The sequence below is a fragment of the Lutjanus erythropterus genome, chromosome 6 (assembly GCF_056507025.1).
Source record: "Lutjanus erythropterus isolate fLutEry1 chromosome 6, fLutEry1.hap2, whole genome shotgun sequence".
In the NCBI taxonomy this organism is placed as follows: domain Eukaryota; kingdom Metazoa; phylum Chordata; class Actinopteri; order Lutjaniformes; family Lutjanidae; genus Lutjanus; species Lutjanus erythropterus.
Genome location: NC_139322.1, coordinates 23,717,974 through 23,744,839, shown reverse-complemented (window position 1 = coordinate 23,744,839; position 26,866 = coordinate 23,717,974). Strand labels below are relative to the sequence as shown.

The following is a 26,866-nucleotide window of genomic DNA, read 5'->3' as shown; positions in this document are numbered from 1 at the left end:
TCAGAAGTAATTAGCTAAATTAGTTAATTGGAAGTTTCTTGACTTTGACCTGTTTTCTTCTCTCATGGTCCTTTTTGATTTTTGTTCTGTTTTGTTTTGCTGTTTTTGTTTTTTGTGATACAATCTGTGATTTGAATCATTTTATTCTGTTAACATATTTATAAAAAGCTGTTGGTTTATTTCACTATTCAAATAAGTAAAAATCATAATCAATATATATTTAAATACTAAAATATTCTACAAAACCCAATTCCAAAAAAGTTGCTACTTTGTTTAAAACATAAAAAACATCAAACAAACAAAAAGAATACAATGATTTGCAAACATTTTTCAACCTATATGAAATTCAGTACAGTACAAGGACTAGATAATTGATGTTCAAACTAACAAACCTTATTATTGTTTGAAGTATACGGTCATTCTTCATTTGTTGTTCATGGGAAACTCGTGGAATGCTGAAAAAACATGTTTGGAACATTTGACTGACAGACAGCTAAACCGGTAACAGGTGATAGCATCGTGATTGGGTCCTCAAGGGGCGTCTTCAAAAGGCTCGCTCACAAACAAGGACTGGGCGAGGTTCACCATTTAGTGAAAACCTGCATGGGCAAACAGTCCAGCAGTTTAAGAACAACTTTTGTCATGACAAAACTGCAAGGATTTCAGGGATTTTACCATCTACAATCCAAAATATCATTAAAAGATTCAGAAAATCAAGAGAAATCTCTGCATGTTAGGGCAGGGCCAAAAACTATTACTGAATACCCATGACCTTTGACACCTCAGGCTGCACTGCATTAAAAACCCAATTGTTTAACTGTGTAAAGGACATTGCATGGGCTTGGGAACACCTGAGAAAAAAAAAAAAAACATTGTCAGTAAATACAGTTTGTTGCTGCATCTGCAAATGCAAATTTAGACTCTACCATGCAAAGTGGGAGATGTATATCAGCAATGTCCAGAAAAGCTTCTCTGGGCTCGAGCTCATCTGAGATGGACTGATGCAAAGTCCACATTTCAGATTGTTTTTAGAAATTCAGGCTAAAGAGGGGAACCATCAAGACCGTCACCAGCACAAACATCAAAAACCAGCATCTGTATGTGGGTGTTAGTGTCCATATGATCATAGATAACGGTTCTATCTGTGAAGGCCTCATTAATGCTGAAAGGTACAAACAGGTTTTGGAGCAACATACAGTGCCATTCAGATGATGTCCTTTTCAGGGACATCTCTGATTATTTCATCAAGATATTAAAAAAACATATTGTAGGCATCAAATTCTGTGTTTTAAGTGCATATTAAAAAAAAAGTTTCTCTATGTGAGCATTAAATGTTGTGTCTTTGTGTATTGTGTTAAAATTGGATGTAGTTGGAAAAGTATTTGCAAATCATTGCATAATGTTTTTATTCACATTTTGGAAATGGGTTTGTATTTAAACTTTTAAATGTACTCATAACCAAGGATTGAAGTAAAATAAATGAAAGTTTTACATTCACAGATTTAAGACAAAAAAGCAGTTGGAAGAGACAAAATATTTATTTGACATGTAGCCTAGATATACAGAAAAAACAGAAAATGTTGTCCAAATACAAATAATTAATATGTACAAATTCCTTACAGCTACAGTATTCACAGTTTTTTTTTTTAAATCAACTATGTCACTCATCTCATTTTGGCAAACTGACACTTGATGAATAATGTATGCATTGCTTGCATGTCAATGTGTGCGTACAGACTGAATATCAATGAGAAAAACTGTCTTAAAGTGGAACCAGTTGAATATCAACACCTGCACAGATGCATATAGTTGCATAACCAGATTTAGCTGGATAGAAAATCATCTGTGCATTTCAAGTAACACACAGTTTCCATATTGTACTGCAGCTCTGCAGTCACAGCAGACCTCTGCTGTACAGAACATGAATGAATGGACTTCTGGGTAGGGAGCCACCCAGTGGAAAGAAGCCCAAATCAACAGGGAGCTCGGAGAAGTGAATATGGGTCAGTGATCTGAGTTTTCTAGAAATAGATGTGCTGAAAGCTGCTGTCAGATCACATCACCCTACACCTCTGTTTTCATTTGTATCATCTCTCATGTCATCTACTGGTGCCAGCGCTCTCAGTCCAGATCTGCAACTTTGAAGAGGCCTACTCCTCTCCCCCTGCGTCCATCCCGCCTCCCTTTCCTTTGGGCAGCTGGGGCAGAGGGAGAGGAGGCGGTGGAGGAGGGATCCTGCACCGATTGCCGCAGGAGGAGCTCCTTGAAGACCGAGTCCATCTGGCGACAGACATCCTGCAAGATGAAATAAACAATGGTGATGAGAGAGAAGAAAGAGACAAAACTTTCTTTGTTCTCTGCACTCTCTTCTGCTCAAAAGCTTCTGATCTGGTTTGACAGAAAAGCCATAATACACTATCATCATTAAATCATTTGTAATTTGGTACTTCAGTGAGACACTTTAAAGGATTTGTAAGTTATAACCAATCACTTTATAATGGTGAATAATTTAGTAGTGGTCTAAAGGTCACTTAAGCCATTAAATACATTAACTTTGAGTTGCCAGGTTGTGTAAAATCTTTGGCTGGTGTTATCCAACTCAAGTATCAAACTTTATTTGTCTTTTAAGCTCTTTCCCACCAGCTGCCTGCTGCTTTTGCTTTTAGCTCTTAGCTTTTTTAGAGGTTTATCAGGAAAATCTCATCAGAGGATCATTCAACCTTTGGAAAAGTGCTGCAGAACATCTGGACCAAAATCTGTTTGTTAAATTACAACATTTACAACTGCAGACTTTATTGATCGTTGTTGAAAACCCTTCAAAGGACTTAAAATTACATTTATAGCTGCAGATGAACTATTAGAAAATTATAGTCCCATTACTTTTTATTTATATCAAAGCAGTAGAGAATGATTAACTGTAATTAAAATAATTTCAGTCAGAAAACTCATGTTTAATTATGTTCTGCTGCTGCAATAAACATTCTTAGAGTTTGGCGTCTAGGCTCCGACCTCATCGCTCCTCACAGATTATGTTTACATAGAGATATTGAGGAGTGATGAACACACATCTTGGACTTCCTTTCGGAGCCTACAGGTGGAGCCTGGGGGTGGGGATGGGGGGGGGGCTGAAAGAACAGACAGTGATGCTGATGCAAGGCGGTGTGTAAAACACTGACACACTCTCTGTGCTGTGCTTATACAGCCCAGCTCTTTGACTGTGAGTCCATCTGCAGATGCCTTGGTAAACCTTACAGAAAGAAGTTTATGACTCCATGCTTTATTCAACAGAAATTGCCACCACAGCAGCAATGGCATTAACAGGCAGATAGGAGGTTTTAGCAGTTTTAATAGTTCGATATGTACTACAGAGTGTGAGGCGTGTCACGTGTGACTGCAGTGCAGCTTGAGTTGATTGCTTCAACTAGCTTGCAGGCGTTGCAACATTAGTTACAATGCCAAGGAGCGCTTCGAAGGAGTGTGCATAAGTCATAATAACTGTCATTACCATGTCATGTCATGTCATGTACCATTACCAGTGTTGTTTGCTTACTGATGTCATTTTTAATGTTGGACCAGGACTGAGCATGGCCTCCGAGACCGATGGTGGTTTCATGACAGGAAATACACTACTGGTTTTCTTCTGCGTTTGGCTGGGGCTGAGTCATCTAGTTCCATGGCTACCTGAGCTAACCAGCTAATGCTAGCAACAAATAACAGCAGATAGTGATTAGCCTGCAAGTAAACTAGCTAACCACCGTCTGTCCATCGGGTAACTCTTGAAGCTAAATCACCTTGGTGCTGTACTCTTCATCAAACTGGCCTCATAACATTTAATGGCATCTTTATAACGAGTCCAAATGGTACCACTTTAGTTGAAGTCCAGGAAATTATTCATGAGACCATACAAAAGCATTTGACAGTGTAATGACTCTTAAAGATATTTCTATGACAAGTCCAAAATGTACCACTTCACTTGAAGTCAAGAAAAATAAAATTTATGATACGCTTATAACGGTCTTATGACGGCTGCAATGTAAAGTTAAAACATAAATCTAAACAGTTTCTTTAAGTCTGATAATGTCAAATTGTCATGACAAAGACAATGACAGGTTAGGTTGTCTGGCTTAATGTCAAGTTATCATAACAAAGAAATTTTTGCCTTTGTTAATGTCAAGTTGTCATAATAAAAACATCAGATAGACAAAAAAAGTCAACTTTGCAAATGACACTTACTGACAGTCAAACATTTATAAAGACGTGTTCATGAAAGGTGTAGTTATGACAGTCTCACACTCAAATCAAGTGTTACTTTTACACCTTACAAATCCTGTAAAAAGAGTAAAATTAAAGGATGCCTTGTCACACAGTGGAGCCAGTAATTGAAAACCAAATGAGAAACAGACAGACCTTGTCTACTTGAACAGGAATATCCTCAGAAGATGAGTGTTCCTGAAATCTGAATGCAGAAAAAAGATCAGAAAATTCATTTACCACACAAACATAATGAGTCAGTTGTAATGCTGCAACACTCAGTGGTACTCAGTGGTACTCACTCTCTGCGTATGTTGCCTGGTGAGTGGACCCGCCGAGGCTTGCACTGTCCCCCGACAGGAATCTGGAGCATCAACTTCCCACTTGGACCGATGCCTCCCCCTGCTGGTCCACCTGTCAACCTACTTTGGTCGATTGAACCGCTGCTGTTGGCTCTGGGACGTTCTGTTTTTCTCTGTATGGGTGCTGCAAACGAGCTGGTGCTGTTATCAGCGAAGAATCCAGTTTCAAATTCTGTAAAAACATTGTGATACATTCTTTTATTCTGTTCAGATACACCATAATGGATCATAAGAAGTGATAAACTAAGGTAGTTACCATCTTTGCTATGGGTGTACTCTGCTTCTACATCTCCCTCTTCAATGATAGGTTCACTGTGAAGGAAGACAAACACCTTCATATGATCGTTCCACCTCACACTGTATCCATGTTGCATGTACGAACATCTTTTTTGACTTTTACCAGTCATCCAGTGTCATGCACTTCTCATACACCGGTCCCTGTAATTCACTCTGGCTGGGGAAGATGCTTTCGTGCTGGAGGATGAGGTCCTTCACCAGGGCGTTGATCTGAGGCTGCAGGGTGACGACATCATCATCGTTAGCCCCCCTTACCAGGCTGGGGCCAAAACACACAGCCAGGTTGTAGGGCTGCATCATGTTCTCATCACTGTACTGAGACACACTGGAGGCAGAGAGAGGTGAGAAGCACAGTGAAACACAGCTAAATTAAATTTCCGTGATGCCTTTATTTTGCCTTCTTACATTTATCCAATACACATACATGTGTTTACAATAATATCAAAACTACCTCAGCACACCCCATACATAAATCATTTCCCTTAAAATGTTTTGATATTCCCACTACACCAATTTAAATTATAATGCAATGGTTTGTTTTCCCCCCTTAGTTTTTCCTTTGGTTTGTGTCTGTTTTGATGTAATGCACACCCAGTATTTTGTGTGTAAACCTTAGTCATTTCTTATTTTTGTATGTGTGTTATCTGTCTCTCTTGTCTGTCAAGTCACTATTATTAAATCTTTCGTCATCTTGATGTATCCATTTTGTGGGGAAAAAAAAAAATTAAAGTCATCAATCTTGTTGTTTTGTGTAAAACCGTCAAATCAAATCACCTTACTGTGCCTCAAAGGTAATATTAGAGGCTCCCTTTAGAAATGACTTGATTGTGTACAGTGTTTCAAAGTAACATGTTCACAGTACTCAGATTGTTGTAATGCGCAGTGTTGGGCAGTACTCAGTAATATATTACTGTAATATAATTACCTTTCGAGTAATGAGTCGAGTAAGGGATTACAATTTCTAAAAAGGAAGTAATTACAGTTACTGTGGCGACGCCTGCGAGCTAGTTCAGGCAGACAACTCGAGCTGCACTGCCAATCACACGTGACATACCTCACTCTAGATAGTACAAACCAAATGCACCCTTCCAATCTGGTGGTCTATTTAAACTGCTAAACCTCACATTTCCCCCCTCTACCTGCATGCATCTTCTTTACCCCACCTCCACCTGTAGGCTGCGACGGGGGTTTCAAGAATTTGCTCATCACTCCCCTTATATCTCTATGTAACCTAACCTGCAGGGAGTGATGAAGTCTGAGCCTAGACGCCAAACTTAAGTCACGTTCTGCTGCTGAATAAACTTTCTAAAGCGTGAGTTGTCTGACTGAACTATTCCAAGTGACTCAGTTACCAAGTTTCTTCTTGACCTAAGAAGGCTGTCTCACGATGATGTGTATGCGTGGCAGGTCAGGGCAGGTCACATCAGCTGCTAGTCAAAAAACTAAATGCAGGATATAGGATGAGGGAGAGGAGGAGAAGCATACTTTCCACAGGTGAAAGTATTGTCATTATTTTGTTTCCACCACAGCCGACACCTGGACAGCAACAAAAAAAGCTTTCTGGGTTTTAACGGTTCACTGGATCTGCTATTCGATTTTGGAGCACAACAAGGCCACCAAAAAGGTATAAAAGTAGTATAGTGAAGTAATGGAACTAATTACTTTTGATACCAAGCGATAAGCAAAGTAATATTACCTTTTAAAGGAGCAATAAGTAAAAAGGAAGTTATTATAGTTCCTGAATAACTCTAGTAGTGAGTAACTTAGTTGTGCAATGTAAGTGCTGAGTTTTTTAAGTTATGTTTTCAACAAAGTAATCCATTACTGTTAAAAGATGCTATTTGCTGTCCAGTGCTGTGCTCTCCCTGCTGGGGAATCACTGCAAGAACCAGCGCTGCCTGTCACCTGTCTGTACGGTTCGTGGTCAGATCGTTAGCAGCTACAAGGCTGAACAGGAGCGTCTGTCAGGCACCCTCTGTTTCTTTTTGCTTTCATGTACTAACAATAAATCTACTGTTTTCACTGCAGTTCAACTGCAAAAGAAAGTGCATGGTGTGTGAACCTGTCAATCTGTGAGCATTGAGAGCTACAGATTATGAGCCACAGACAAAGCTGTGCAGTGATGAACACTTTCAAAGGTAGAAGGCTGATGTAACACGTACACCGAAATGCAAGGTGGTTTTCATTTTTGGTAATGCGAAAGTCTTCCGATTTCTGTCTTCTTACTTGTCTCAGGAGTCAATAGTGTCATGTAACAAGAAACTTTTAAAAGTAACATTCCAACACATTTGGCTCTGATAAATACCTAATGTGAAGAAAGAAAAAAAAACCTGATCCACCATACTGCTGTCAGATCTAATCAGACATCATCTAACTGGCTAACTTCCTATAAAGAAACACTTTGGTTTCCTGTGAATGACTGATTCTTTTTGTTGATTCACATCCTGAACAGTGATGACTGAGTTAAAATACTCACTGATGAAGGAATGCAAAGAGGTATCTCATGACAATGATGATAGGCTCGGGGTATGAAGAGATGACTGCTTTGAGCTGAGCTGCTCTCTCTGCCTCGTTCTTTATTTCTGAGGAAAGGGTGATGAAAGAAAGATAAGCCCCCGCTGTACGCTCTCAACCACACTCAGCTGACATTTCAACACAGTACGCCCACACCCACACACTCACGGGCATGCTCCAGCAGTTGGCTGGTGCTGTCGATGGGGAAGAGCGGATTCTCCAGACCTCTGAAGTAGAGCTTCAGCACGCCAGCGACAGAGTCCAGGTCACACCTCCGCTCAACCAGGGGGTCCTCTCCTGCAGGGGAAGCCCACAGCACACTGCCCCACATTATTAATGCTCCACAGGGAGGGAGGGAGGGCGCTACTCTATAACAATACATACATGTCATGCAAACACACAAAATACACACAGGCCTACCTCGCTCAAATGCATCCCTCAGGTTGTTGACCTCCACCTGAGGCCCCGGCACTCGAAATATCCCCTCATGGTGGAGACCTGATGGACAGATTATTACAGTTCTTTACTGCTCTAACCTAGCTGATAACTTTTAATAACTTTCAATACAAAAATATATTTAAATGCACAATGTGTAGAACTTTTTAGGGCTGCAACTTGAAAGTATCAGTGGGAGACCTCTCAGTCACCGACTGGGATTCTTCAAGTCAAGCAGTTTTTTTTTTTTTTTGTCTGTTTGTTTTGATTGTCAGTGTGCATGACAGGATAAAATAGACACATGCTTACAAAAACGTACAGGAAGAACAATTATCAGAAATAATAGTCTCATATTAGTTGCCACACTTAAAAAAAATGTGAAAATCCTCATAAGGATAGGGGAAACAAGTTAATGAGTGGTTGGCTTATAGATTTCTGCTCTTGGTTTTTAACCACTGTAAAGAGAGCAATGCAACCACATGGCAGTAAACTTTACAAACCGAGTCCTTAAATCACCAAAAAACTACTATGGAAGCAGAGAAAAAGGATAGAAATTGAGAACAGGTGTTGTGCTGTCAGTGCTCAGTGCACTGTGGAGTGTACAGGACAGGTGACACGCTGTAGCGGCTCAGCAGTGCAATTTTATATCTGAACTGTAAGCAGGAGGACGCACACACATCTTTACTTTCTCTGTGTGGAAATCTGATGCTTTGACATCACAGATGATGACAAAAAGGCATTATGCCTTACTGGTAAAACTGCCATACTCATGAAGGCTTATACAGGAGCTTAATATGGTGCTGAACTGAAAAAATAAAAGGGACAAAAGTCAAATATTCGTATTGGACAGCCAAATCTGATACAACTAACAAAATTCTGAGTTGGGTGCAGACCTAGTTTTTTCCTATTTCTTGTCAGCTCATTTTCTACTGTATCCCTACCAGTTCCATACCGGGGCTTTACAAGTTCCAGCGAGCCTCACATGGTTCCCAACCCATGTCCCGCATTATAGCTAACTTTGGTGCATATTCGTGCACATCCAGGACGAACTCCAGCAGATTAATCCAGCACAGGACACACACAAGCTTGAAAATATATTTATATAACTATAGGCACAAACTGTAGAATTGTGATGCCATTGACACATTCTTAAAATCATACTTAGACTGTAACTGTCCCTTTATACAAACAAAGACATATGAATGAGTGTTGCTTTCAACCTATTTGTGTCTGTGTTGTACAGACATCTCAGTGGCAGGCAGACACAGTTGTCTGCCACAGCAGCTTTTTAATAAGACCATTGGGGAGCGCTAAAGCTCTGAATTTTCAAATTCTACATAGTGGCTTTAAGTCTTACTTACTTTTTAAAAACTCAATAAGATTTAATATATTTTTTCATTTGAGCTTCAACTGTGCAGCACCAGTTTTACTGCTCCTTACGTCTTGATTACTTACCATTGAGGTTTATGAAGCAAATGCAACTTTGCACAACAATTGGAATCTGTTGTCCTGATGCCTAAAGAAAAGAAATGAAGTGAAATTAATTTCACAAACAGAGAGTCTAATACATTACTGCTAACTGAAAAGAAAAGAGAAAGTAGATACACAGTGAGAGAAATGTGACAAGGGGAAATGGTGAGATGGTGCAATCATGGTGGTAGCTACCTGTATGAAAGACAACATGTCTCCATTGAAAAGTTTGTGGTTGTGCATCAAATTGGCACTTGAGTGATTCTTCCTGACACGCATAGACTTTGCATTGTTTCTGCAGAGACAGAGATCATAAGTAATAAACTTCATTTGTTACAACTGGAGAATAAAAAATGCAACATTGTGCACAGTTAAACCAAGAACACAACGAATCTATAAGAGCTTTGAAACATTCATGTGTACCTCGGCTGATGTCCATTTGATGCCTCAGCTATGAGGAACAAAAGCACAAAAAGAAAGAGAACCAGCTTAAATGAGAACCAGCCAGTCAGGAGAAATGAGAAATACATTAGAATAAACAAAGATTTAAAACTTTTCTTTGGCTGTGGGTAAAAACGGAACAAGAGTGTATGGGAAAATAAACTCCACAATACACCAGCTGTTAGCAAATTACATTTTGGGTCAGCAGTTTGGGATTGTTCTGTGAGAAATGCAGAAGTGATACCTTTTTCCACAGCCACTTTAAGCTGGTCATGTTTGGCCTGCAGTTTAGATACCAGTGAGCTGCCTAAAAGATACTCTTTGACTCTCTGTAAGACAAAGCATGATAATGACCTTTATTACATTTGATGTCACCATCACTAACACTGTGGTTCATCATCAACCAAAACCAAACAATAAAACCAAAAGAACAACACATATCTGCATATCCATCAATGGTGAAGCCAGCTTGCTGCTACTCTGGTTCATTGCTTTAAAAAGAAAAAGTGACTCACAGTAATGTAGAGGTTTTCTATTTCCTGCAGGTTGGCCCTGCGGCGGGCCACACTCGGTTTCACTGTCAGGTTCTCAGTGCTCCCCTCTTGAGATGAACCGCTGCAGGTGTCCAGATCATCATCACTGATATTCTCCAGCAGGGAATTCTGGGCTACCAACATGCTCTTATTGGCCTGTATGACATTGGGAGAGAAGACAACTGAATGCTTGCATGGCAATGTTGCATTCAATTATGGTCATTCAAATTACATAAATACAAATTTCATTCAGTCTTTATTTTACCTTGGAAACACATTGAGGTAGAGACCTAATTTACAATACAGCCATGAAAAAAATAAAAGCTCCAAGACATAAAAATACAAACTCTGATTGTTGATAAAAAGTACTAAAAAGTGATACTAGTAAAATAATAAAGCCTTAAGAATAAATAAAGCTATTAAAAGTTAAAGCAAATGAATCAACTAAGACAAGAACAGCTGGAAGCAAAATTAGATGAAATTAAATTAAATTGCCCAAAGGATATAAATGAGGTAAGCTTTAGATTGTTCTGCATGTTATTTCAGGCTGCAGGTGCAGAGTGAAGAAAAAAAAAGGATTTTCCGAGTTCTGTAAGAACAGCTAGGCACCTGCAGCATTATCCAAAATCTAAATTTCATCTTATTTAACCTCCAGCTGTTCTTGAGCGTGTTTGATGAGTGTCCACATCAAAAGATTGCATCGAAGTAATGTAAGGGAGTAAAAGCTCATAATGATGACTATTATAATTATCACTGGTATTAAATCTTAGAACAGCGGCATAAACGGCCTCCAAGAGTCACAGCTGAAGCATGCGTGCATAAAATTTTGTCATAATGAAAGACTGATAGTTGCTTTAATAAGCATTCCTCTACCATGCAAATTACCATAATGGTGACAGTGTGGAAAATATGAGACAGTGTAAATGCAGTTATGTTGCATTCAACTGCCTGTTGGAAAGGTCAAACTTACAATTATGTGAATACTGCTAACAAGGGAGTATATGACTGGCATTGTCAGTCTTGATTTGAACTTGAGATGTTAAAGTCAACACAAAAATTAGGGGACAGTTCAACCCAAAATCAAAATACATATTTTTGATCTGTGCAATTTTCTGTAGGAATCATTTCCTTCTCACCATCAACTGACTGAATCACCACTTAGAAGGAAGCGTGCATCTACTCATGGATGAGAGACTTGTGCTCATGACAGCGCAGGATGCAAACATCAATGACGTTCTCCTTGGCTAGCTGTAACCTCTCATCCATGAGTAGATGCATGCTTCCTTCCATGCAGTTCGATAGTAAGAAGAAGAGTTTGACATGAAACTGCTCACAACAAGGTTTGTGAATTATCTTCAGTAAAAGAGACATTGGAGAGATCTGAAAAGAGACATTGCGGTTGAGTTTTTGAAATGTTTTTCTGGGACTTTTGAGCACCACAAGCCAAGTACTATCTAGTCACATTATATGTGAGAGAGACCTCCAAAGCTCAGTGACTCACACCAAAACAATCTAGATGGATAAATAACACTACAACTAGGAGGAGGAAAATTGTGAATTTTTCAATTTCCAGGAGAACTGTCCCTTTAAGTTCTTTGTTGATTTTTCACCTCGCGTTTGCAAGCTCACACATATTTATGCAAGATTCGGATTTGGACTGTAAAACTCTTGCTGCAGATGTGATGAATAACAGTGGTGGATACAGTAGACCCACAAAAAGGTGATAATGAGGTGTTCAAGGTTGTCTGTCGCACTTTACCTCCTCCGTTTCCTGGGTAACAGCTTTCAGCCTGGTCTGTATCTGTTTGAATCTGGTCTCCAACTCGCATCTCATCTCACATTCTGCACTGACCTCAGACACCTGGCAGACACAAGAGAGTCTAGAGTTGATGCAAGAACTCTGATGCAGCTGAATAAACACACGCACACACACACACACACACACACACAAAATACAGACCTGGTCTCCGTCATGGGGCTGATAGGAGAAGCGCAGCGGCATACAGAAGGTGTTATAGTGGTCCTGCAGGAGGGCGTCTCTGTCCTGGATCTGGTCCAGTCCGGACACAGTGGTTTCGAGCTGCTGCAGCCCCGTGCCCAGGTTCTGCTGGGTCCTCCACCGGCTAGACAGGTAGGCCTCCATCACCCGGCCCACAGACAGGTGGTACCCTGCATCTGCACACTGAGGGAAACAATTCAGACAAATATCACCTTTATCATTTAGCTGCTGTCGGATCATGAAGACTTCAATATGTGGCCATATTATGCTGATTTCTGAACTCATTTTATTTTGGGTTTCTTCTAGAAGAGGATTACATGTTTTCATGTTTAAAAAAAAGCATTTCTTTCATAGCGGCCACAGCTGCAGTGCAACATGGGTTTGTTTTGCATCATTGAAAATAGTGACATCACGAAGGACATGATGCCATTCAAGACTTGGTGAAATGATTTCAGTGTGTACTTAACAGCACTTTCTGAAAAATGTAAACGATACCATGATAAGACTGATAACCGTGAAAATTTTAGAAGTCTGTGGGGAAAAGTTGCAGCAGGGTGAACAGGCATGTCTCAAGACAGCTGATGGTGTTGCCTACAACTCAGCTTGTCAAGTTGGTTGGATTTACAATGTAAGGCACATCGCCCGTTTCTACAGCCAATCAGCTTGCAGCAAAGTCAGCTGATCAAGTCCGCTCCAAACTGTCAGTAATGGCAGCATTTTGGATAAAGGAAAGAGAAGATCACCTCATTAATTTGTTTGAGGAACAGTCATGTCTGTATGACTGATAAACAACTTCTCTGCTCTTCTGCTCTGCTTGCATTCAGCGTCAGTCTCTGTTGCTCTCTCTCCCTGCACACACAGCTTTTATGTGTTTGCCATACCATCGATACTAAAAATACAACTGTGGAAAGTACCTCACTATCATTGTGCTCTTTAAGATGCTACAAATTATATCCAGCTCCAGGTATTGCTATGGTCTCGTCTAGTCGCAGTGATGTAACCAAGCATGTTTTCAGAACGTTGCAGAACGGCGTATTGCAAGTAGTTTCAAAATAGCTGCACATAATGCAAATAAGTTACACCGTGATGTCACCAAGAAACAGAAAAAAGGCTGGATTATAAACGCAGCATTTCAAGCAGAGGGGAGCAACTTTGGCATGGAATTTGGTCTTTTAATGATACATTTTATTTATAGAGTGGTTTTCAGGGTACTCAAAGATGCTTTACAAGCTCAGAGCAAAACAACACACACAAAACAGTCATGAACAGAGCGGGACCAGAGAGTCTGAAAGCAAGATGCTCAAAAGTGTGAACAGCAGGTGGGTGTTTTAATGTCCTGAGAGAAATCTGGAAAATTGTCACTTTCAACATGATATTTTAAGTGCCATCTCTTATCTAACTTCAAAACTTTAACTTTAAAATTCATCATGTGGTCTGAATGTCCCCAGAGGTGGGGGATCATAACCAGTGTTTGGTTTGGTTCAAAGAAAAAGAAAGCGAACACACAAGAATTTGAACTGATGCACTCACGTCTATGAGAGTGGAGATGTCTTGGAGGTAGTACTTATTCATGGAGGAATTGGCTGCAGCCAGGTTCAAGAGGTAATCATTTCGGGCCTTGCTGCACTTCAGGTAGATGTCTTGGACCTTACCTTGCCTCTGTGGTGCATAAAGCATATGAGTTTCAGGTGAAATACACACATATACACATACATGCCATAATAATACATAAAAAAATATTTATTTACTTTTTCTATCAACCTCTCCAGTTTTTTACCAGCACCCTGCTTCTGTTTTTCTTCCTGTTTCTCTGCCTCCTTCAGCTTCCCCTCTGCACTCACATAGTCTGAGTGGTACTGGTAGTAAGTCCGCCATGCCTGCACACATACAGACACATACAGCCATGCTTTCCTTTTGTTTGTTTGTTAAACGGAAAATGTTTTGGGCGGTTGGTTTCTCACTTACTGTCTGCAGCTCTGTGGTAACCTTGAGTAGCCCATCTTGCAGCTGAGAGCAGATGTCTTTACTCTGGAGACAGAGACAAAATACCACAGAGTGAAATGGCATAACACGGAAGGAACATTGTGAACCACAAAATACAGTTTAATGTCAATAGTTCAAAAGAAATACAGGGGCAAAGATAGAAAAGGAAAGAAATAGTTTAACTAGAGTCAGGTAGACTGCACTGTACAGGAGCAGACTTGTCCTAAATGCTTTTGTTTGGTGCCAGTGCTCATTATCAGTACCTTCTTGGCAAGGCGTTGTGTGTACTCCAGGCAGTGTGTGAGGGGCTGGATAAGGAAGTTGCTGCAGGTCTCACTTAGTCCACTGTGGTCTTTACTTTCTTGGCGGGTCTGGGACAGCAGAGCCAGCCAGACCTGAGCCACTGAGTGACTACTGGGCTCCTTCCTGAGCACATGCAAAGAAGGAAAGTCAGAAACAGGGGCAGTAAAAGTGTAAGATACAGTCAGAAACAGCATCCTCAGATGAACTGCTGGTTAATTCTGGTACACTGCATGCGCAGTCAAACGCAAGATTGCCTTCACCTCTTTATCCTGGAGGTGAATCTTTCAGCCAGTTTTTCAAGGGAGCGGGCGTACTCGCTTTCTATCTCGCCCCGTCGTCGAAGGTAGTCTGTCAGGTCCTGTAGCTGTTGGCTCTTCTGCTCGAGCTGCAAGTCCAACACCTTCAGCTGGTCTACAAGCTGGGAACGCACCTCTGAGAAAGAAGAAACAAACACACGCAGAGAAGATGAGTCATTCTGAAACTCTTATGGTAGTTGAGAAACGGATTTTACAATGTTTTTTTTACAGCAAAGATTATTAACGAGTAGGGCTGAATGATATGAAGACAAATATTTGCTTATTTTAACGGATATCAGGATTGCAATATGAGTCATAATTTTAGTTAGATTTCTAATTTTTGCATTTCATTTTTTTTTTTTTTTTGCAATTCAACCTTTTTTAATAAGTTTCCCCATTTTTTTTAAACGGCATAATACAAAATTACAGGAAGTCAATAAAGAACAATTGACAAAGCAAACATAACAAAACAAAACTGATCTTGGCATTCGACAGTCCAAAAGATAAGGGGAAAAAAAGGATACAAAGAACAACATACAATGTAAATGAAGTAGCATAATTAAGACAGTAAGAATGTTTCTCCTACCTTTTTTTTTTACCATTACATTAAAAAATTAGACCAGACCTCATGGACCTATTGCATTTCATTTTTACTGAAAAAAAAAACAAAACAACCTTCTAAAAATGATGACGTGATATTTGCTGGGGTCTGTACCAAGCAAGCATGTTTCCTTATTTCTGGAGAACATGGTTTGTAGGTCACAGCATCTCTGTAGCACCACAGCGCCTCATTTATAGTGCTACATAGTGACACATTTACCTTAATCAAAAAACGCTGTCTATTTGTACCCAGCTGAAAATAGTCACATGATAGCTATTCTGCTATTTACAACCAGCCCCCAAGTTTTCTATAAAGAGCAACAAAGTCATTGTTGAGGGGATGAATGGGTTAAACACTGAACTCTGGGCCTCCTGGAGGTTGGAGTCTGATATGAAGCTAGAAGTTAATGTCGATTAGAATTTTTAATCCCAACAGACTCATTATTTTCAGTTGCGATAATTTAATTTTTTCAGTTTTCATTCATTGTTAGGATAGTTTTTGGCAACAAAACTACGTGGTTAGATTTAGGAAAAGACCCTGATTTGTGTGCACCATGCCTCGGGTGTAAATAGTCAGCGTCCAGCTGCAAATTGTTGGCCAAGGACACCCTGGGTGCTAATACCATCTATCTGCCATCAAAAACTGCAGCCCCTGTGGTTGGGACACTGCGCTTGGCCATCCTGCGATTTTGATAATATTTTTGATTGACTGTTCAGCACTAATAAAGAGGGTGAGGTTCTTAGAATGATGAATGATTTTACCTTTGATTTGTGTGTCATAGTCCACCACACCAACCCTCTCCTTCCGGAGTTTCACGTGGGACGTCATTGTTGCTCCAACTGGGTGGAATTCTGGATAAAGTAGTGGAGACCAGTCATATTTTGATAAAGAAACACACATATGTGCACTAATTGATAATGCACTTGATATATTTTCACTAACAAGGACAAGACTATAATATCAAAATTTAATGCCAGAGGTCAGAGTGTTGTAACACTAAAAAAAGAAATCATATTAATGCTATGTATCTCAAATGAAAGCATACCTCAAAGTAATCACATTACTGCTGTAGTATCTAATAATGTTATTTAAGTGTTTTCTATATAGTTCAAATTCTTTTAGATGTCAGGCAACATATTCATTTAAAGCAAATGTCTGTTTCTATTTTTGAAACAAAATTGAGTTAAAGGTAATTTGACAATTAAATTTAGTGAAATATGGTCATTTTCTGAAAAAATGTCAAGACAGATCCTATAGAGCATGTGCAGAGTAAGTGTCATCACTCAAGCTTGTTTCTGATTGGAGGAAATGTGTTACAAATGTCTGCTGTCACAAATGTCTGCTGTCACAACTGCCCGAGGTCTCTCGTAAGTAAATATTTTGTGTAGTATGTTGTATAAAATATCAGCTGCTCTTTTCCTCTTACATCTCTTTCAGAGTTGGTGTGTTTTATGTGCATGCAGGCTATTCTAATCCTCTTGACTGGACAAACTCTAGTAAAAGTCATGGCCTGTGCCCCACTGCTGCACGTAAGCATGCCTCTCCACTCTACAAACTTTCACACTCTGAAACACCCCTTCCCCTTCACAGACCATGCTGACTTCCTCCTGCCACAGAAAGAGCAAAAAGAGCATGTTCATCTTACTGTAACACATGTCCTCAAACTGGTCACCCTCTGCTGAACGGCAGACAACTAGAAAACCAGCTGGCATGTGCTGCCTGCCTGCTTCACCAGTCGGTCACACTGCAGACTTGCGCGAGGTGCAAATATAGCTCCAGCAACATCGCAGCTGCCCTAAAAATAGGGCGACCCACAGGGCCTACAACTGTGTGTGGAGGTGTTTGTTCTGAAGACTACAGGTGGTTTCACCAAAGAGACTCAAGTTTACTGATGCACTACTCACAGATATTCTGTACTTTTGAAGAATAAAACTGTGAAACCAGCTGCTTTTTTGCTTTGTATTCAAATCTAGATAACTGAGAATCTTTTATAGAAAGTTACTCCAGTTTAGGTTCATGTTTATCTGACTGAAACTAGGCTTTAGACATATCGAACCTCAAAATTAACAGTCATCACTCACTTAAGTTTTGGTTTCTTTTCCATTTTTATCAAGTTGTATGACAGCAACTAACAGCCCTTATCCTGTTCTCAGCAGAGTATAGATGAAATGGTGCAGAAGAGAATAAGACAGTAGCATTTCAATACATGTGGAACTGCAACGATTAGTCAATTAATTAATTAATTAGTTGTCAACAATGAAATTAACCACCAACTATTTGATAAGTGACTATTTTTTAAGAAAAAAAAGAATTAATTTTGTTTTTCTCTTGTTTTTTTACTCCTCTATGGTAGTAAACTGAGAACATCATCTTGGCTTTTGGAAAACATTTTACGAACTAAACTACTAAACTGAGGAAACAATGGAGAGACTTATTGATCATGAAAATAAATGCTAACTGCAGCCCTATTCCTGTTTAGGCTTAAATAAATCTGACTGATAATGGGGTTTAGACAAATCAAACATCATATTTTGGTTTTGTTTTGTTTTTCTCCTTCTTTTGATTTCCAGTTTTTATCAAGTTACATGACCGCAGCTGACACTCCTCTATAATATCCTGTCCTGTTCTCAGCAGAATATCATTTCAGTGCATAACAGTCATTTAAACACATGAGAATTGACAACTTAGCCACTAATATTTGCAAGATATCACTTATTATGACATTTGGTGCACACCAGAAAGAGGAAGAGTGGGGTGTTTGCTGGATCATAACCCTTTGTACACAATCATCACACTCTCATTCTCCCTCTTTCTCCTTTAACTTCCCCTTTTTTGAAAGCCAAACACCACTCATCAGCATTCTCTCAAGTTGAGACTTTTACCAACTGACCTGCTAAAAATGAGCCTGCTGCCGCATTACAGCAAACACAAAACTCCCTGTAGAAAGCACGGAGTGTCTCAATTTTCCAGCCCTATGTCACCCTTTTCCATTAGCCCCTTTCATTCTTTCTCTGTGTGATCAGCAATGAATCACCATCTCCTTTCGTCACAAAAATGGTGTAATATTGTATTAAAAGCTAGTCTTAACCTTATTGCACTTGGTTTCTCATTTGCTATAATGGCACTTCTGTGTGTTTCACTATGGGTTTTCACAAGTACAAACACATACATGCTGCCTGAGCTATGAAACGTTAATGACCTGAGGGCTGTGTCTGGAGCCAACAGTAACATAACTGAAATAATCAAGCTTGCCAGGCTTACTTGACAACACAAAAACATGTTTATTAGACCTAAACTGACTCATCTGAGACAAGTCTGCAAATGAAAATCAAGAAAAGTTTAATTCATCCAAAAAGAGGAGTCCTACCTGATGAGGAGCAGTCTTGACTAGTGTCTTCTCCAGTCTGAGGCAACTCAATAATGCTAGTTAATAGCACAGTAAGCTCTCAACTGTTTCACCTCCCCCTCACGTTGGACACGGATGGATGTGGGTGGAGTGGAACTCATCTCTCTCTCTCGCTCTCTCTCTCTCTGTGTGTGTGTGTGTGTGTGTGTGTGTGTGTGTGTGTGTCACACACTCACACTCACTGCTCTCTCTTTCTCACCCCTCGTCTCACTCACACATTCAGTTTGAGCCATCATCATCATCAGTGTGCAACTGTGCAAGTGAAACCCTTTTTCGAGTCCCTCTTTCATTTCATTGCTGCCTCTTGAACTCCTCAGAAGGTTTTCAGCCCAATCAAACACCAGCTGTTTCCCCTGATTAGTCCCTCTGCTCTGGTTATTCACAGGATACTCAAGTGAAATCAGCTGCTGTCATGTTCAGTTGGAGCAAAAAACACCTTGAATACTCTGGGGTATTCTTTGCACAACACAGAGAGCCACTTTAATCTGCAGTACACCTGTTTCACAGCAGCATTTTTGAAAAAGTGGGGTAAACACAGGTGTTATCAATGATACTAATTAAGTTTCTGATCCATTCAGATCAAACAGATTCAGGATGCTGCTACTGGCTCGTTAGAAAGGCTCAGCTACACTAAATGGACTTGGGCCATATTACTGAAACATCCTCACTTAAGTCTTAAAATAGGAAGAATCTAATCTAAGATTTTTCCCAATTTGGTATTTCAGAAGCAAATTCTAACTAACTTTAGGAATTCAATGTTATCTTACTTCATCCTATCTTATTTAATGTTAGGAAATCTTACTTAACTTACTGAAACATAAATTGAAACATACAGAAATGGAGCAAATCCAACGATCCTAGACTTTAATCAATATGGAGATGTTTTTGGCTGCTCTGTTTTGCAAAACGCCATGTTTTTTGCGAGGTAATGTTGGCAAGAAAAGTGACCAAAATGTTAGCTAATGTTACCTAAAAAGTTAACAAAACAGCTTACTCATTATGGTTCAGCAGAGAACCTCTAGCAACTTTTATGTCTGTTACCCAGCTTCTATACTGAAGCGTGCAAAAAAAAAAAAAAAAATAGGAAGTAAACACAATGATGCTGGAGTTTAATATATACATGAATATGCAGATGCTGTTGGTTGCTCTGTATTGCAAAATGTCAAATGTTGTATATGTATCATGTTAGCTACAAAGTGAACAAAATGTAAATGTAGGAGAGTTTTTTTTAGGGTTTCGGGAAGTTAGGATGCTTGTGTAATACACATTTCCTATCTTCAGTTGGGGTAGGAACATTTACATAGGCACTGTTCATCTGGAATGGCTTTCTTCTTAAATCAGGTCTTAATTAATTAAGATGTTTACCAAACAGCTGAGATGGGACCTGCGAGTTAAAACCCCACTATTTTAAGACAAAATGGCCATCAGAAGGTCTATTTAACTCCACCACCGACTTGTTGTGAACAGCAGCAGTGTTGCTGTCTTTTCTCACCTCTAACTGCAAAGTGTTAGATGGCACTGATGTTAGATGGTGTGAAATGGAGGTATTTCATATTTGCGACAAAGCCAGTTGTCTGAAGGTCAGTGTGAATCATTTGCTGTCATCTGTCATGTACTACTTCTCTCTAAAAACAGCTAGTATGACACATGACACTGTTGATGGAAGTAAGCCACAACTAAATCTTAATGTACAGTATTGTCCATGGGTTGATGGTTAACTTTGGATGTTCTATATTTGTAGAGAAATGCAATAAACCTGGTCAAAACTGGTTCAATCTGTTGCGTTCAGATCATTCATCAGCATTCAAGGGTCAGATGATCCATTGTGGTTAACAGCCTGCCACATTGTCTTGTGATATTCCACCACTAGGGGTCACCAAAGTTGGAAATTGTGACTGTATGAGCTTTTCCAGCATCAATGGGAACCTTTATTAAGGATCTTGTGTAGCTCATATGATTGCGTACAACAGAATATTTGTGACAGTGTGAATTCTACAGTAAAGTCTTCACTGTCTGTGTGGATGGTACACAGTGATAAGAAATGCTGATGGACTGGGACTGTGCATAATCTCCAAGATGTATGTAAGCGGCTGGAGACATGGAGAGTGGACCTACAGGAAGACGTCACCATTGAAGATTGGGAGTCATATACCAAACCACAATAACAAACACATGCCTTAAATTATTGCAGTGTAAATGGTTGATGCAAATATGGAACTCCAGCAAAGCGCAATAAATACCTGATACATGTATGAAGGGTGAAGAGAAAAAAACTTTGCAGTGTACTCAGATAAAAAAGTAATGGGAGTAAGAAACAACAAGTATCCAGGACCTATTATCCATACAAATACAGTTATGCTCAGAAGTTTATTTTTTTTGGCCATTTTTCAGAGAATATGAATGATAAGAGAAAAACTTTTTTTTCACTCATGGTTAGTGGTCGGGTGAAGCCATTTATTGTCCAACTGTTTACTCTTTTTAAACCACAGTGACATCAGAAACTACCCAAATGACCCTGATCAAAAGTTTACATACCCCAGTTCCCTTTCCTGTTTTATACAGTTCAATTACCTTTTCCCACAGATCCTTTGACAAATCTTTTGCTTTCCCCATGACTCAGAATCTCAGAAACGTCAGTGCAGCACTGGATGAAAGATGCAAGGGTCTGTCAGGAGCCCAGAAACTCACTGACCTTTTATACACACACTGATTACAAGCAAACAGATCAGAGGTGAGGATGGTTACCTGTAGCAGCCATTCAAACCCATTTGTGTCAACTTGTGTGCATGTTATCAGGCCAAAATCTCCAGGGTATGTAAACGTTTTGAAATAACTAATAATTACTGAAATAAATGCAATAACAAAAATATTATTTGAAAGATTTATTTGCAGGAATTCTGTTAAATAAAGAAGAGACCAGATTGTTTTCAATTCTGTAAATCTCACAGAACCTTGAGCCACTTTTGATGATGACAACAGCAATCCAATAAAAACATTGAGACCAGTTGTTCTTTTCGGTCTGATTTAGTTAACATCCAGATTCATGTCATTATACACAACGTTTTGTTCAACACTGCAGTGAAAAGCAAGACTTGAGAAAACCCAGTGATGGGAAGGTGTGAACTGTTTTGACGCACAGATAGTCACAGTTTGTAGAGTCAGAGATATTGTCAAATTGAGATAAAAAGTGGAAGTGAGGGATGAATTTAAAAATGTCTAAGCCTGCAGCGTCATTGTGAATCAGAGGAAGAATCTTTAACGTCTGTGCTTTCTGTTGCCTCGCTGACTTCGCTCAGCTCTTTGCTCTCTCCTCCGCTGTCTCTCTCGCTCTCTCTCTCCTGGTCGCCAGACCCAGACGGGCTCTGACCAGACTGCACCTCCTGGCCTGACACGCGCACTCCAGGCTTTCTCAGCTGTGGGACACAGACAAAAATGTGACACATTCACAGTCAGAATCTGCTCATCTCAGTTCAGTGGTATTACACACCCCCTGAGGTAACAAGACGCAAGTCAGCGCAGCGCCAACATGTGTTGTCATAAATGCAGAGCGGATAAACTAGTGGATAAGAATTAAGTTACCTCATCAGCCATGTGGGCCAGGTCTCTCTTCATGGCGTAGGCATCCTCCCCATCTGCATAGTATTTAGGCTCCACCTCACTTATCCTGAGGAACAACAACATAAAATCTCAGTTATAGTCATAACAAATATTTAATACCCCTCTTTTGCATACACATGTGCTGGGCTGGCTTGATTCAGTTTGACTTGGTCTGTCAGCCCAGTGCAACAGGACTACTCTCTTGAAGGTGTGTCTTTAACTGAAGATGAGCAGCTTAGCTCAAGTCGAGCAGCTGGAAAATGGCAAAAATACTGAACTTCCTAGATATTCTTCACAATAAAAGTCCTGTGATGTTGTGTTATTCAAACGTTTTTATTATGAAACAGCATAACCAGGTTTTTTTTGGTTTTCATCGGTGGCAACTTGATACAACTTTAATACGGCTCATGGCGAACATTGCTGTAAAACAGAGAAGCTAACTGAACGTAAAAACAGTGACGCAGGAGAGAAACTAAACTTTAAACCACAGAGATTAGCTGGTTAAGAACTGAGAGCTGATCACACAGTCACAGACACTTTTAGAAAGGTGTTTCTCTCTACTCTTCTGCACAGCCGAGCTGAATATCACAACACATGCTTGTTTGAGGGGAAAAAAGGAGGGTTAGCTTCGGTTGGGTGTCACCGCGGCATGTTTGGAGGCAGGTTGGCATACTTTGGCCCAAGTCCATCTCCTGTGTGATTTGGCACAGCTTGGCTTGATAAAAGTGGAGGTGGAAAGGCCAATCAGTGCAGCACTTTTTTTTTTTTGACTTGCCGCTGGCAAAAGTGCCAGTGGAAAGCCCCACAAAAGTCAGGGCTGTAGTTTCCATTGAGAACATTGAGGTCATATCGTTCCTATCTTTATAATGGTAATTTGTGTGTTTTAGCGATCTGGGAATAATTCACACAGACTATGTCCAAATTTTACTAATTTTAGGCCAAACAAGTAAATGAATGAAGGCTGAAGATCCCGCAACTGACATTGCAGAGAAGGCTTTGAAACCACCACTGATATATACGAAATCTGAACAGAACTGGCACATTTTTTGTTTAAAAAAACCAATGGGCCCACAAAGATTGAGACACTGGAGTTGTCATAATACCAGAATTTTAAACTTTGATTCCATACTAGTAAAATAAATTAACAAATAAATCAAAGATACTCAATACCTCTTTTGATACCTTGGACATTAACAATCTGCACACCATGCTAGTACAGACAAAGTTATTGAACACCGTCAGACAGGAGAATAAAGACTGAACTGAGGTCTTGAATTAGTATATTTTTTCAATAGCTTTCATATTTTCAATACTATCATTAGTGGATATTGTATCGTTTTATTTATGTTGAATTAGTAGGCCTACAGCAAAACACTTTCACTTTCGAGCACTGTGCAACACTATTTCTTTTTTATCATTCATTTTTTTTATTAGATGCAACACTATTTCTAAATGAACTCAAAGATACAGGCAAGAAAGAAAAGCTTTGCACATGGTGCATACTTCACAACTGATGTACTGGCAGCTACAAGCTGGAACATGTGGTCAGAAAGAAATACGTATTGAGCTGATGAAGCACTGAGCAAAAACACCTTGATCTTATCGGTGTTAATAAAAGATCATGCGTTTCTACAGGCCAGGCGTGCTTTCACTACCACAAACTCTTATGACTTCATTATTTTTTCTGACCTCAATGATATGTTTGGCATTCTGTGCTGCAATTTCTCGTTACTAATTGGTCAATGTACCAAATATACACTGATACAAATATATCTGCAATAAGCTAATGTTAGTCAGTATACCAGTCCAGCCAAATTATTTGTCTAGCAGCATTCATGACCTCAGTATTTTTATACACAAGGAGAACTTGCATAGCAATAAAAATACTGTAATAATATTGGTACATAAATAGACTTACTGGAATTTAAGTGTGTTTGAATACAGGTGCAGGGCTGCTCGGTTGCTGCAGAGGGGAGAAAAAAAAATTGTTAGCTTGCTGAAAAGAGTAGCACTAACCACTGACATATAGAGAAATAGACAACATGACAGCTCCCAAAAAGTGAAGCCAACACATCCTGAATGTCCCCCGGTGACTGGCTGCAGTATGGGTCAAAAATCCAGCTCCTTCTATTTCAATAAATAGGACATGAGCCAGACTAAAGAATCAAAATATTAAATATTTTTTCCTCTAACTTGTTTTCTGACAATTCAGATTATCACACTGATGTATGTCCAACTGCTGAGTTCAGTTTTAATTAGTTACTTGAAGCTGTAAAAACAGGGTTTCACATCATGATTGACAGCTGAGCCCTCCTCACAATTGAGTCTGGCTGGGTGTATGGGCAGGACCTCACTCAATACAGCGGCTCCAACCCTGATCACTACTACACAGACTGACTCCAAATGACATCACCAGCACAAGATGGCAGTACTCATATCTGGGATATTTGGCTTCATTTTTGTACAGTGGGAGGAAGTGGAGATGTGTCGTCCATATTTATTTATGTCAGTGGCACAAACACACATAGTCAGAGCCTGAACACATTTTGTAAAAAGGGAACCATCCAATAATGTATTAGAAGAAAACACGAGACAGACCAAGCTCATGGCCAACAGTGCACACTACCTTTTGCGAACATGAAGTGAGACATATTTAGCATTGAAGTTTTCTATCATGGCCCGGCTGGCCTGGTCCATCAGCTTCTGAGCCAGACCAAGACGTCTGTGGGAGCGCTTCACTGCCTGGAAAACACAGATGATGGTTTTTGTTGCCCAACACAAACCAGCCAAATACCCCAGTAATATAAAAGGAGGTATTTCTTGTTGAGACTCACCAGGGATGTGATATGTCCATGGGGCACATCATCTGGGTCCTCCTCCCTAATAAAGGTTCACAACAGATATTTTAGAACACAGCTTCACTGTTCTGGAGAATAATGAAAAAAATCTATTCTGATAATGAAATAATAGATTATAACAGTATCTGAACTGACAGCTTATGATAAAGCATTTAAATGGAATTCTTCATAAAAATCCTCTATCAAGGCAAAAATATGTTTGTGAAGCTATTTGATGAAATTTACTGCATAAAATAAACAAATATTTCAAAAGTTAGAAATGCTCTTTGTTTTTTGATGGAAGAGAAATGACTGGTTGCTCTGTATACTCAACTGTAAATGAACAATGTGTCAAGTGCTGTTGGAAAATGAAGAAAAAAAAGGGTAATCAAGGAAAGGTAATTCAGGCACTTCAAAAAATAAACGGTAGCGACAAGAAAGAAAAAAGTAAAAAGCCTTTATTATAATGGCTAAAAATCATTTAGAACACCAATATGATTCAATCACTACATGTCTTCATCACGGCTTTAAATGGTGATGTAGTGGTTGAAACATGTTGGCATTTAACCACTATAATCAAAGCTTTAAATTTTTTTTCCCTCTTCATCATTACCATTTTTTGGAGTGCCTGGATTGCCTTTCTTCGCTTATCCTTTTGTTTGTTGTAGTAGTGATGGCAGACTTGGTTAGATCAAAGATATGGACTATATTAGCCTTTCTTACCTTAAGGTGTGCATAAACTACATGTTGTATTAACTTTTTAAAATACAAAAATGTGATATAATCAGTTGTCATATTGGAATTGGCCATGAGAAGCAAGTAATTATCGGTTAGCTGGTATTGGCTGAAAGAAAAAAAAAGAAAATCCACAGCGTGCATCCCTAAATACAATTTAATCACAGATACTCACATCTTTGCCAGTACATATCCCACAATTTTGCCATTTTCGTCCTCTGCAATGTATGACAGCTGAAACGATGCAGACATACAATTAGTGTCAATTAAACAAACTGTGAGGATTTAGTTAATATGGGCAGTGGTGTTAGTAGAAACAGTAAAAACTGAATCACCTGAGGCCAGGACAATCCGTGGTAGAAATAGTATTTCATCTGGTAGTTTTCTGGTAGACACAGCAGGTTACAGTGCTGCATGTTCATAAGGTCCTCCGGCTGAAAAAAAAAGCATAAATCTCATGTTAGAAAGGTGCATGACACAATGCCTGCGCTTTAATCAGAGATATCTGGTCAGCTAACGAGTCGGCTACAGCAACTAGCTTAGCTACAAGTTAGTAGAAACAGCATGGCTGTCGGGAGGTTTTCCGCACACTTACCCTCGCGTTTCGTATGTTCATTTTGTTAGTTTGTTTATTATCCGGACTCAAGAAACAAAAATCAAATATACTACGTTGCACTGATCAATCAATTCATAATAATTACACTATAAGGTTTAAAGACCTTCTCTCACTAGCTAGCTAGTTCGCCTTGCTAGCAAAGGGACGAGGGAAGAGGGGAAGGAGCGTGCCACAATAACGGCAGGCATTT

The 26,866-nt window shown here is 39.5% G+C and overlaps 2 protein-coding genes across 4 annotated transcripts; both read right to left on the bottom strand.

Annotated features, from left to right (window-relative positions):
• Nucleotides 1-1,519: 1,519 nt before the first annotated feature.
• LOC146325329 (rho GTPase-activating protein 4-like) lies at nucleotides 1,520-19,004 on the bottom strand. Of its 3 annotated transcripts, none has more exons than XM_084721268.1 (22): nucleotides 18,853-19,004; nucleotides 16,247-16,336; nucleotides 14,849-15,020; nucleotides 14,549-14,711; nucleotides 14,268-14,330; nucleotides 14,051-14,179; nucleotides 13,833-13,961; nucleotides 12,264-12,485; nucleotides 12,063-12,164; nucleotides 10,286-10,459; nucleotides 10,015-10,099; nucleotides 9,753-9,780; nucleotides 9,525-9,624; nucleotides 9,315-9,375; nucleotides 7,845-7,922; nucleotides 7,593-7,721; nucleotides 7,387-7,492; nucleotides 5,014-5,235; nucleotides 4,870-4,925; nucleotides 4,554-4,785; nucleotides 4,408-4,456; nucleotides 1,520-2,295 (listed from the first exon to the last, which is right to left on the bottom strand). In XM_084721268.1, the coding sequence occupies exons 2-22, from the start codon at nucleotides 16,311-16,313 to the stop codon at nucleotides 2,122-2,124; spliced, it is 2,541 nt and encodes an 846-aa protein (XP_084577394.1). In that variant the 5' UTR covers nucleotides 16,314-16,336; nucleotides 18,853-19,004; the 3' UTR covers nucleotides 1,520-2,121. The 3 variants fall into 3 exon arrangements, with proteins under 3 accessions (XP_084577394.1, XP_084577395.1, XP_084577393.1); XM_084721269.1 differs by lacking the exon at nucleotides 18,853-19,004 and adding an exon at nucleotides 18,376-18,424; XM_084721267.1 differs by lacking the exon at nucleotides 18,853-19,004 and adding an exon at nucleotides 17,131-17,222.
• Nucleotides 19,005-21,758: 2,754 nt separating this feature from the next.
• Nucleotides 21,759-26,851, bottom strand: naa10 (N-alpha-acetyltransferase 10, NatA catalytic subuni). Its single transcript, XM_084721266.1, has 8 exons — nucleotides 26,656-26,851; nucleotides 26,396-26,494; nucleotides 26,236-26,294; nucleotides 25,323-25,368; nucleotides 25,115-25,230; nucleotides 24,407-24,451; nucleotides 22,471-22,555; nucleotides 21,759-22,304 (listed from the first exon to the last, which is right to left on the bottom strand). The coding sequence occupies exons 1-8, from the start codon at nucleotides 26,674-26,676 to the stop codon at nucleotides 22,122-22,124; spliced, it is 654 nt and encodes a 217-aa protein (XP_084577392.1). The 5' UTR covers nucleotides 26,677-26,851; the 3' UTR covers nucleotides 21,759-22,121.
• Between the last annotated feature and the right edge of the window lie 15 nt (nucleotides 26,852-26,866).

What these genes read in the sequence shown, in the direction of transcription:
- naa10 (XM_084721266.1), bottom strand. Translation starts at nt 26,676, where the DNA reads ATGAACATACGAAACGCGAGG. An exon ending in ATGGACATATCACATCCCTG is followed by an intron (nt 25,231 to 25,322) that starts GTGAGTCTCAAC and finishes TGTGTTTTCCAG; the next exon opens with GCAGTGAAGCGCTCCCACAG. An exon ending in TCAAACACACTTAAATTCCA is followed by an intron (nt 22,556 to 24,406) that starts GTAAGTCTATTT and finishes GTTGTTCCTCAG; the next exon opens with GATAAGTGAGGTGGAGCCTA.
- LOC146325329 (XM_084721267.1), bottom strand. Translation starts at nt 17,197, where the DNA reads ATGCCAGCTGGTTTTCTAGTTGTCTGCCGTTCAGCAGAGGGTGACCAG. An exon ending in CTCTTTGCATTCCTTCATCA is followed by an intron (nt 5,236 to 7,386) that starts GTGAGTATTTTA and finishes CTCTGCCTCCAG; the next exon opens with TGTGTCTCAGTACAGTGATG. An exon ending in TGCATGACACTGGATGACTG is followed by an intron (nt 4,926 to 5,013) that starts GTAAAAGTCAAA and finishes CTTCCTTCACAG; the next exon opens with TGAACCTATCATTGAAGAGG.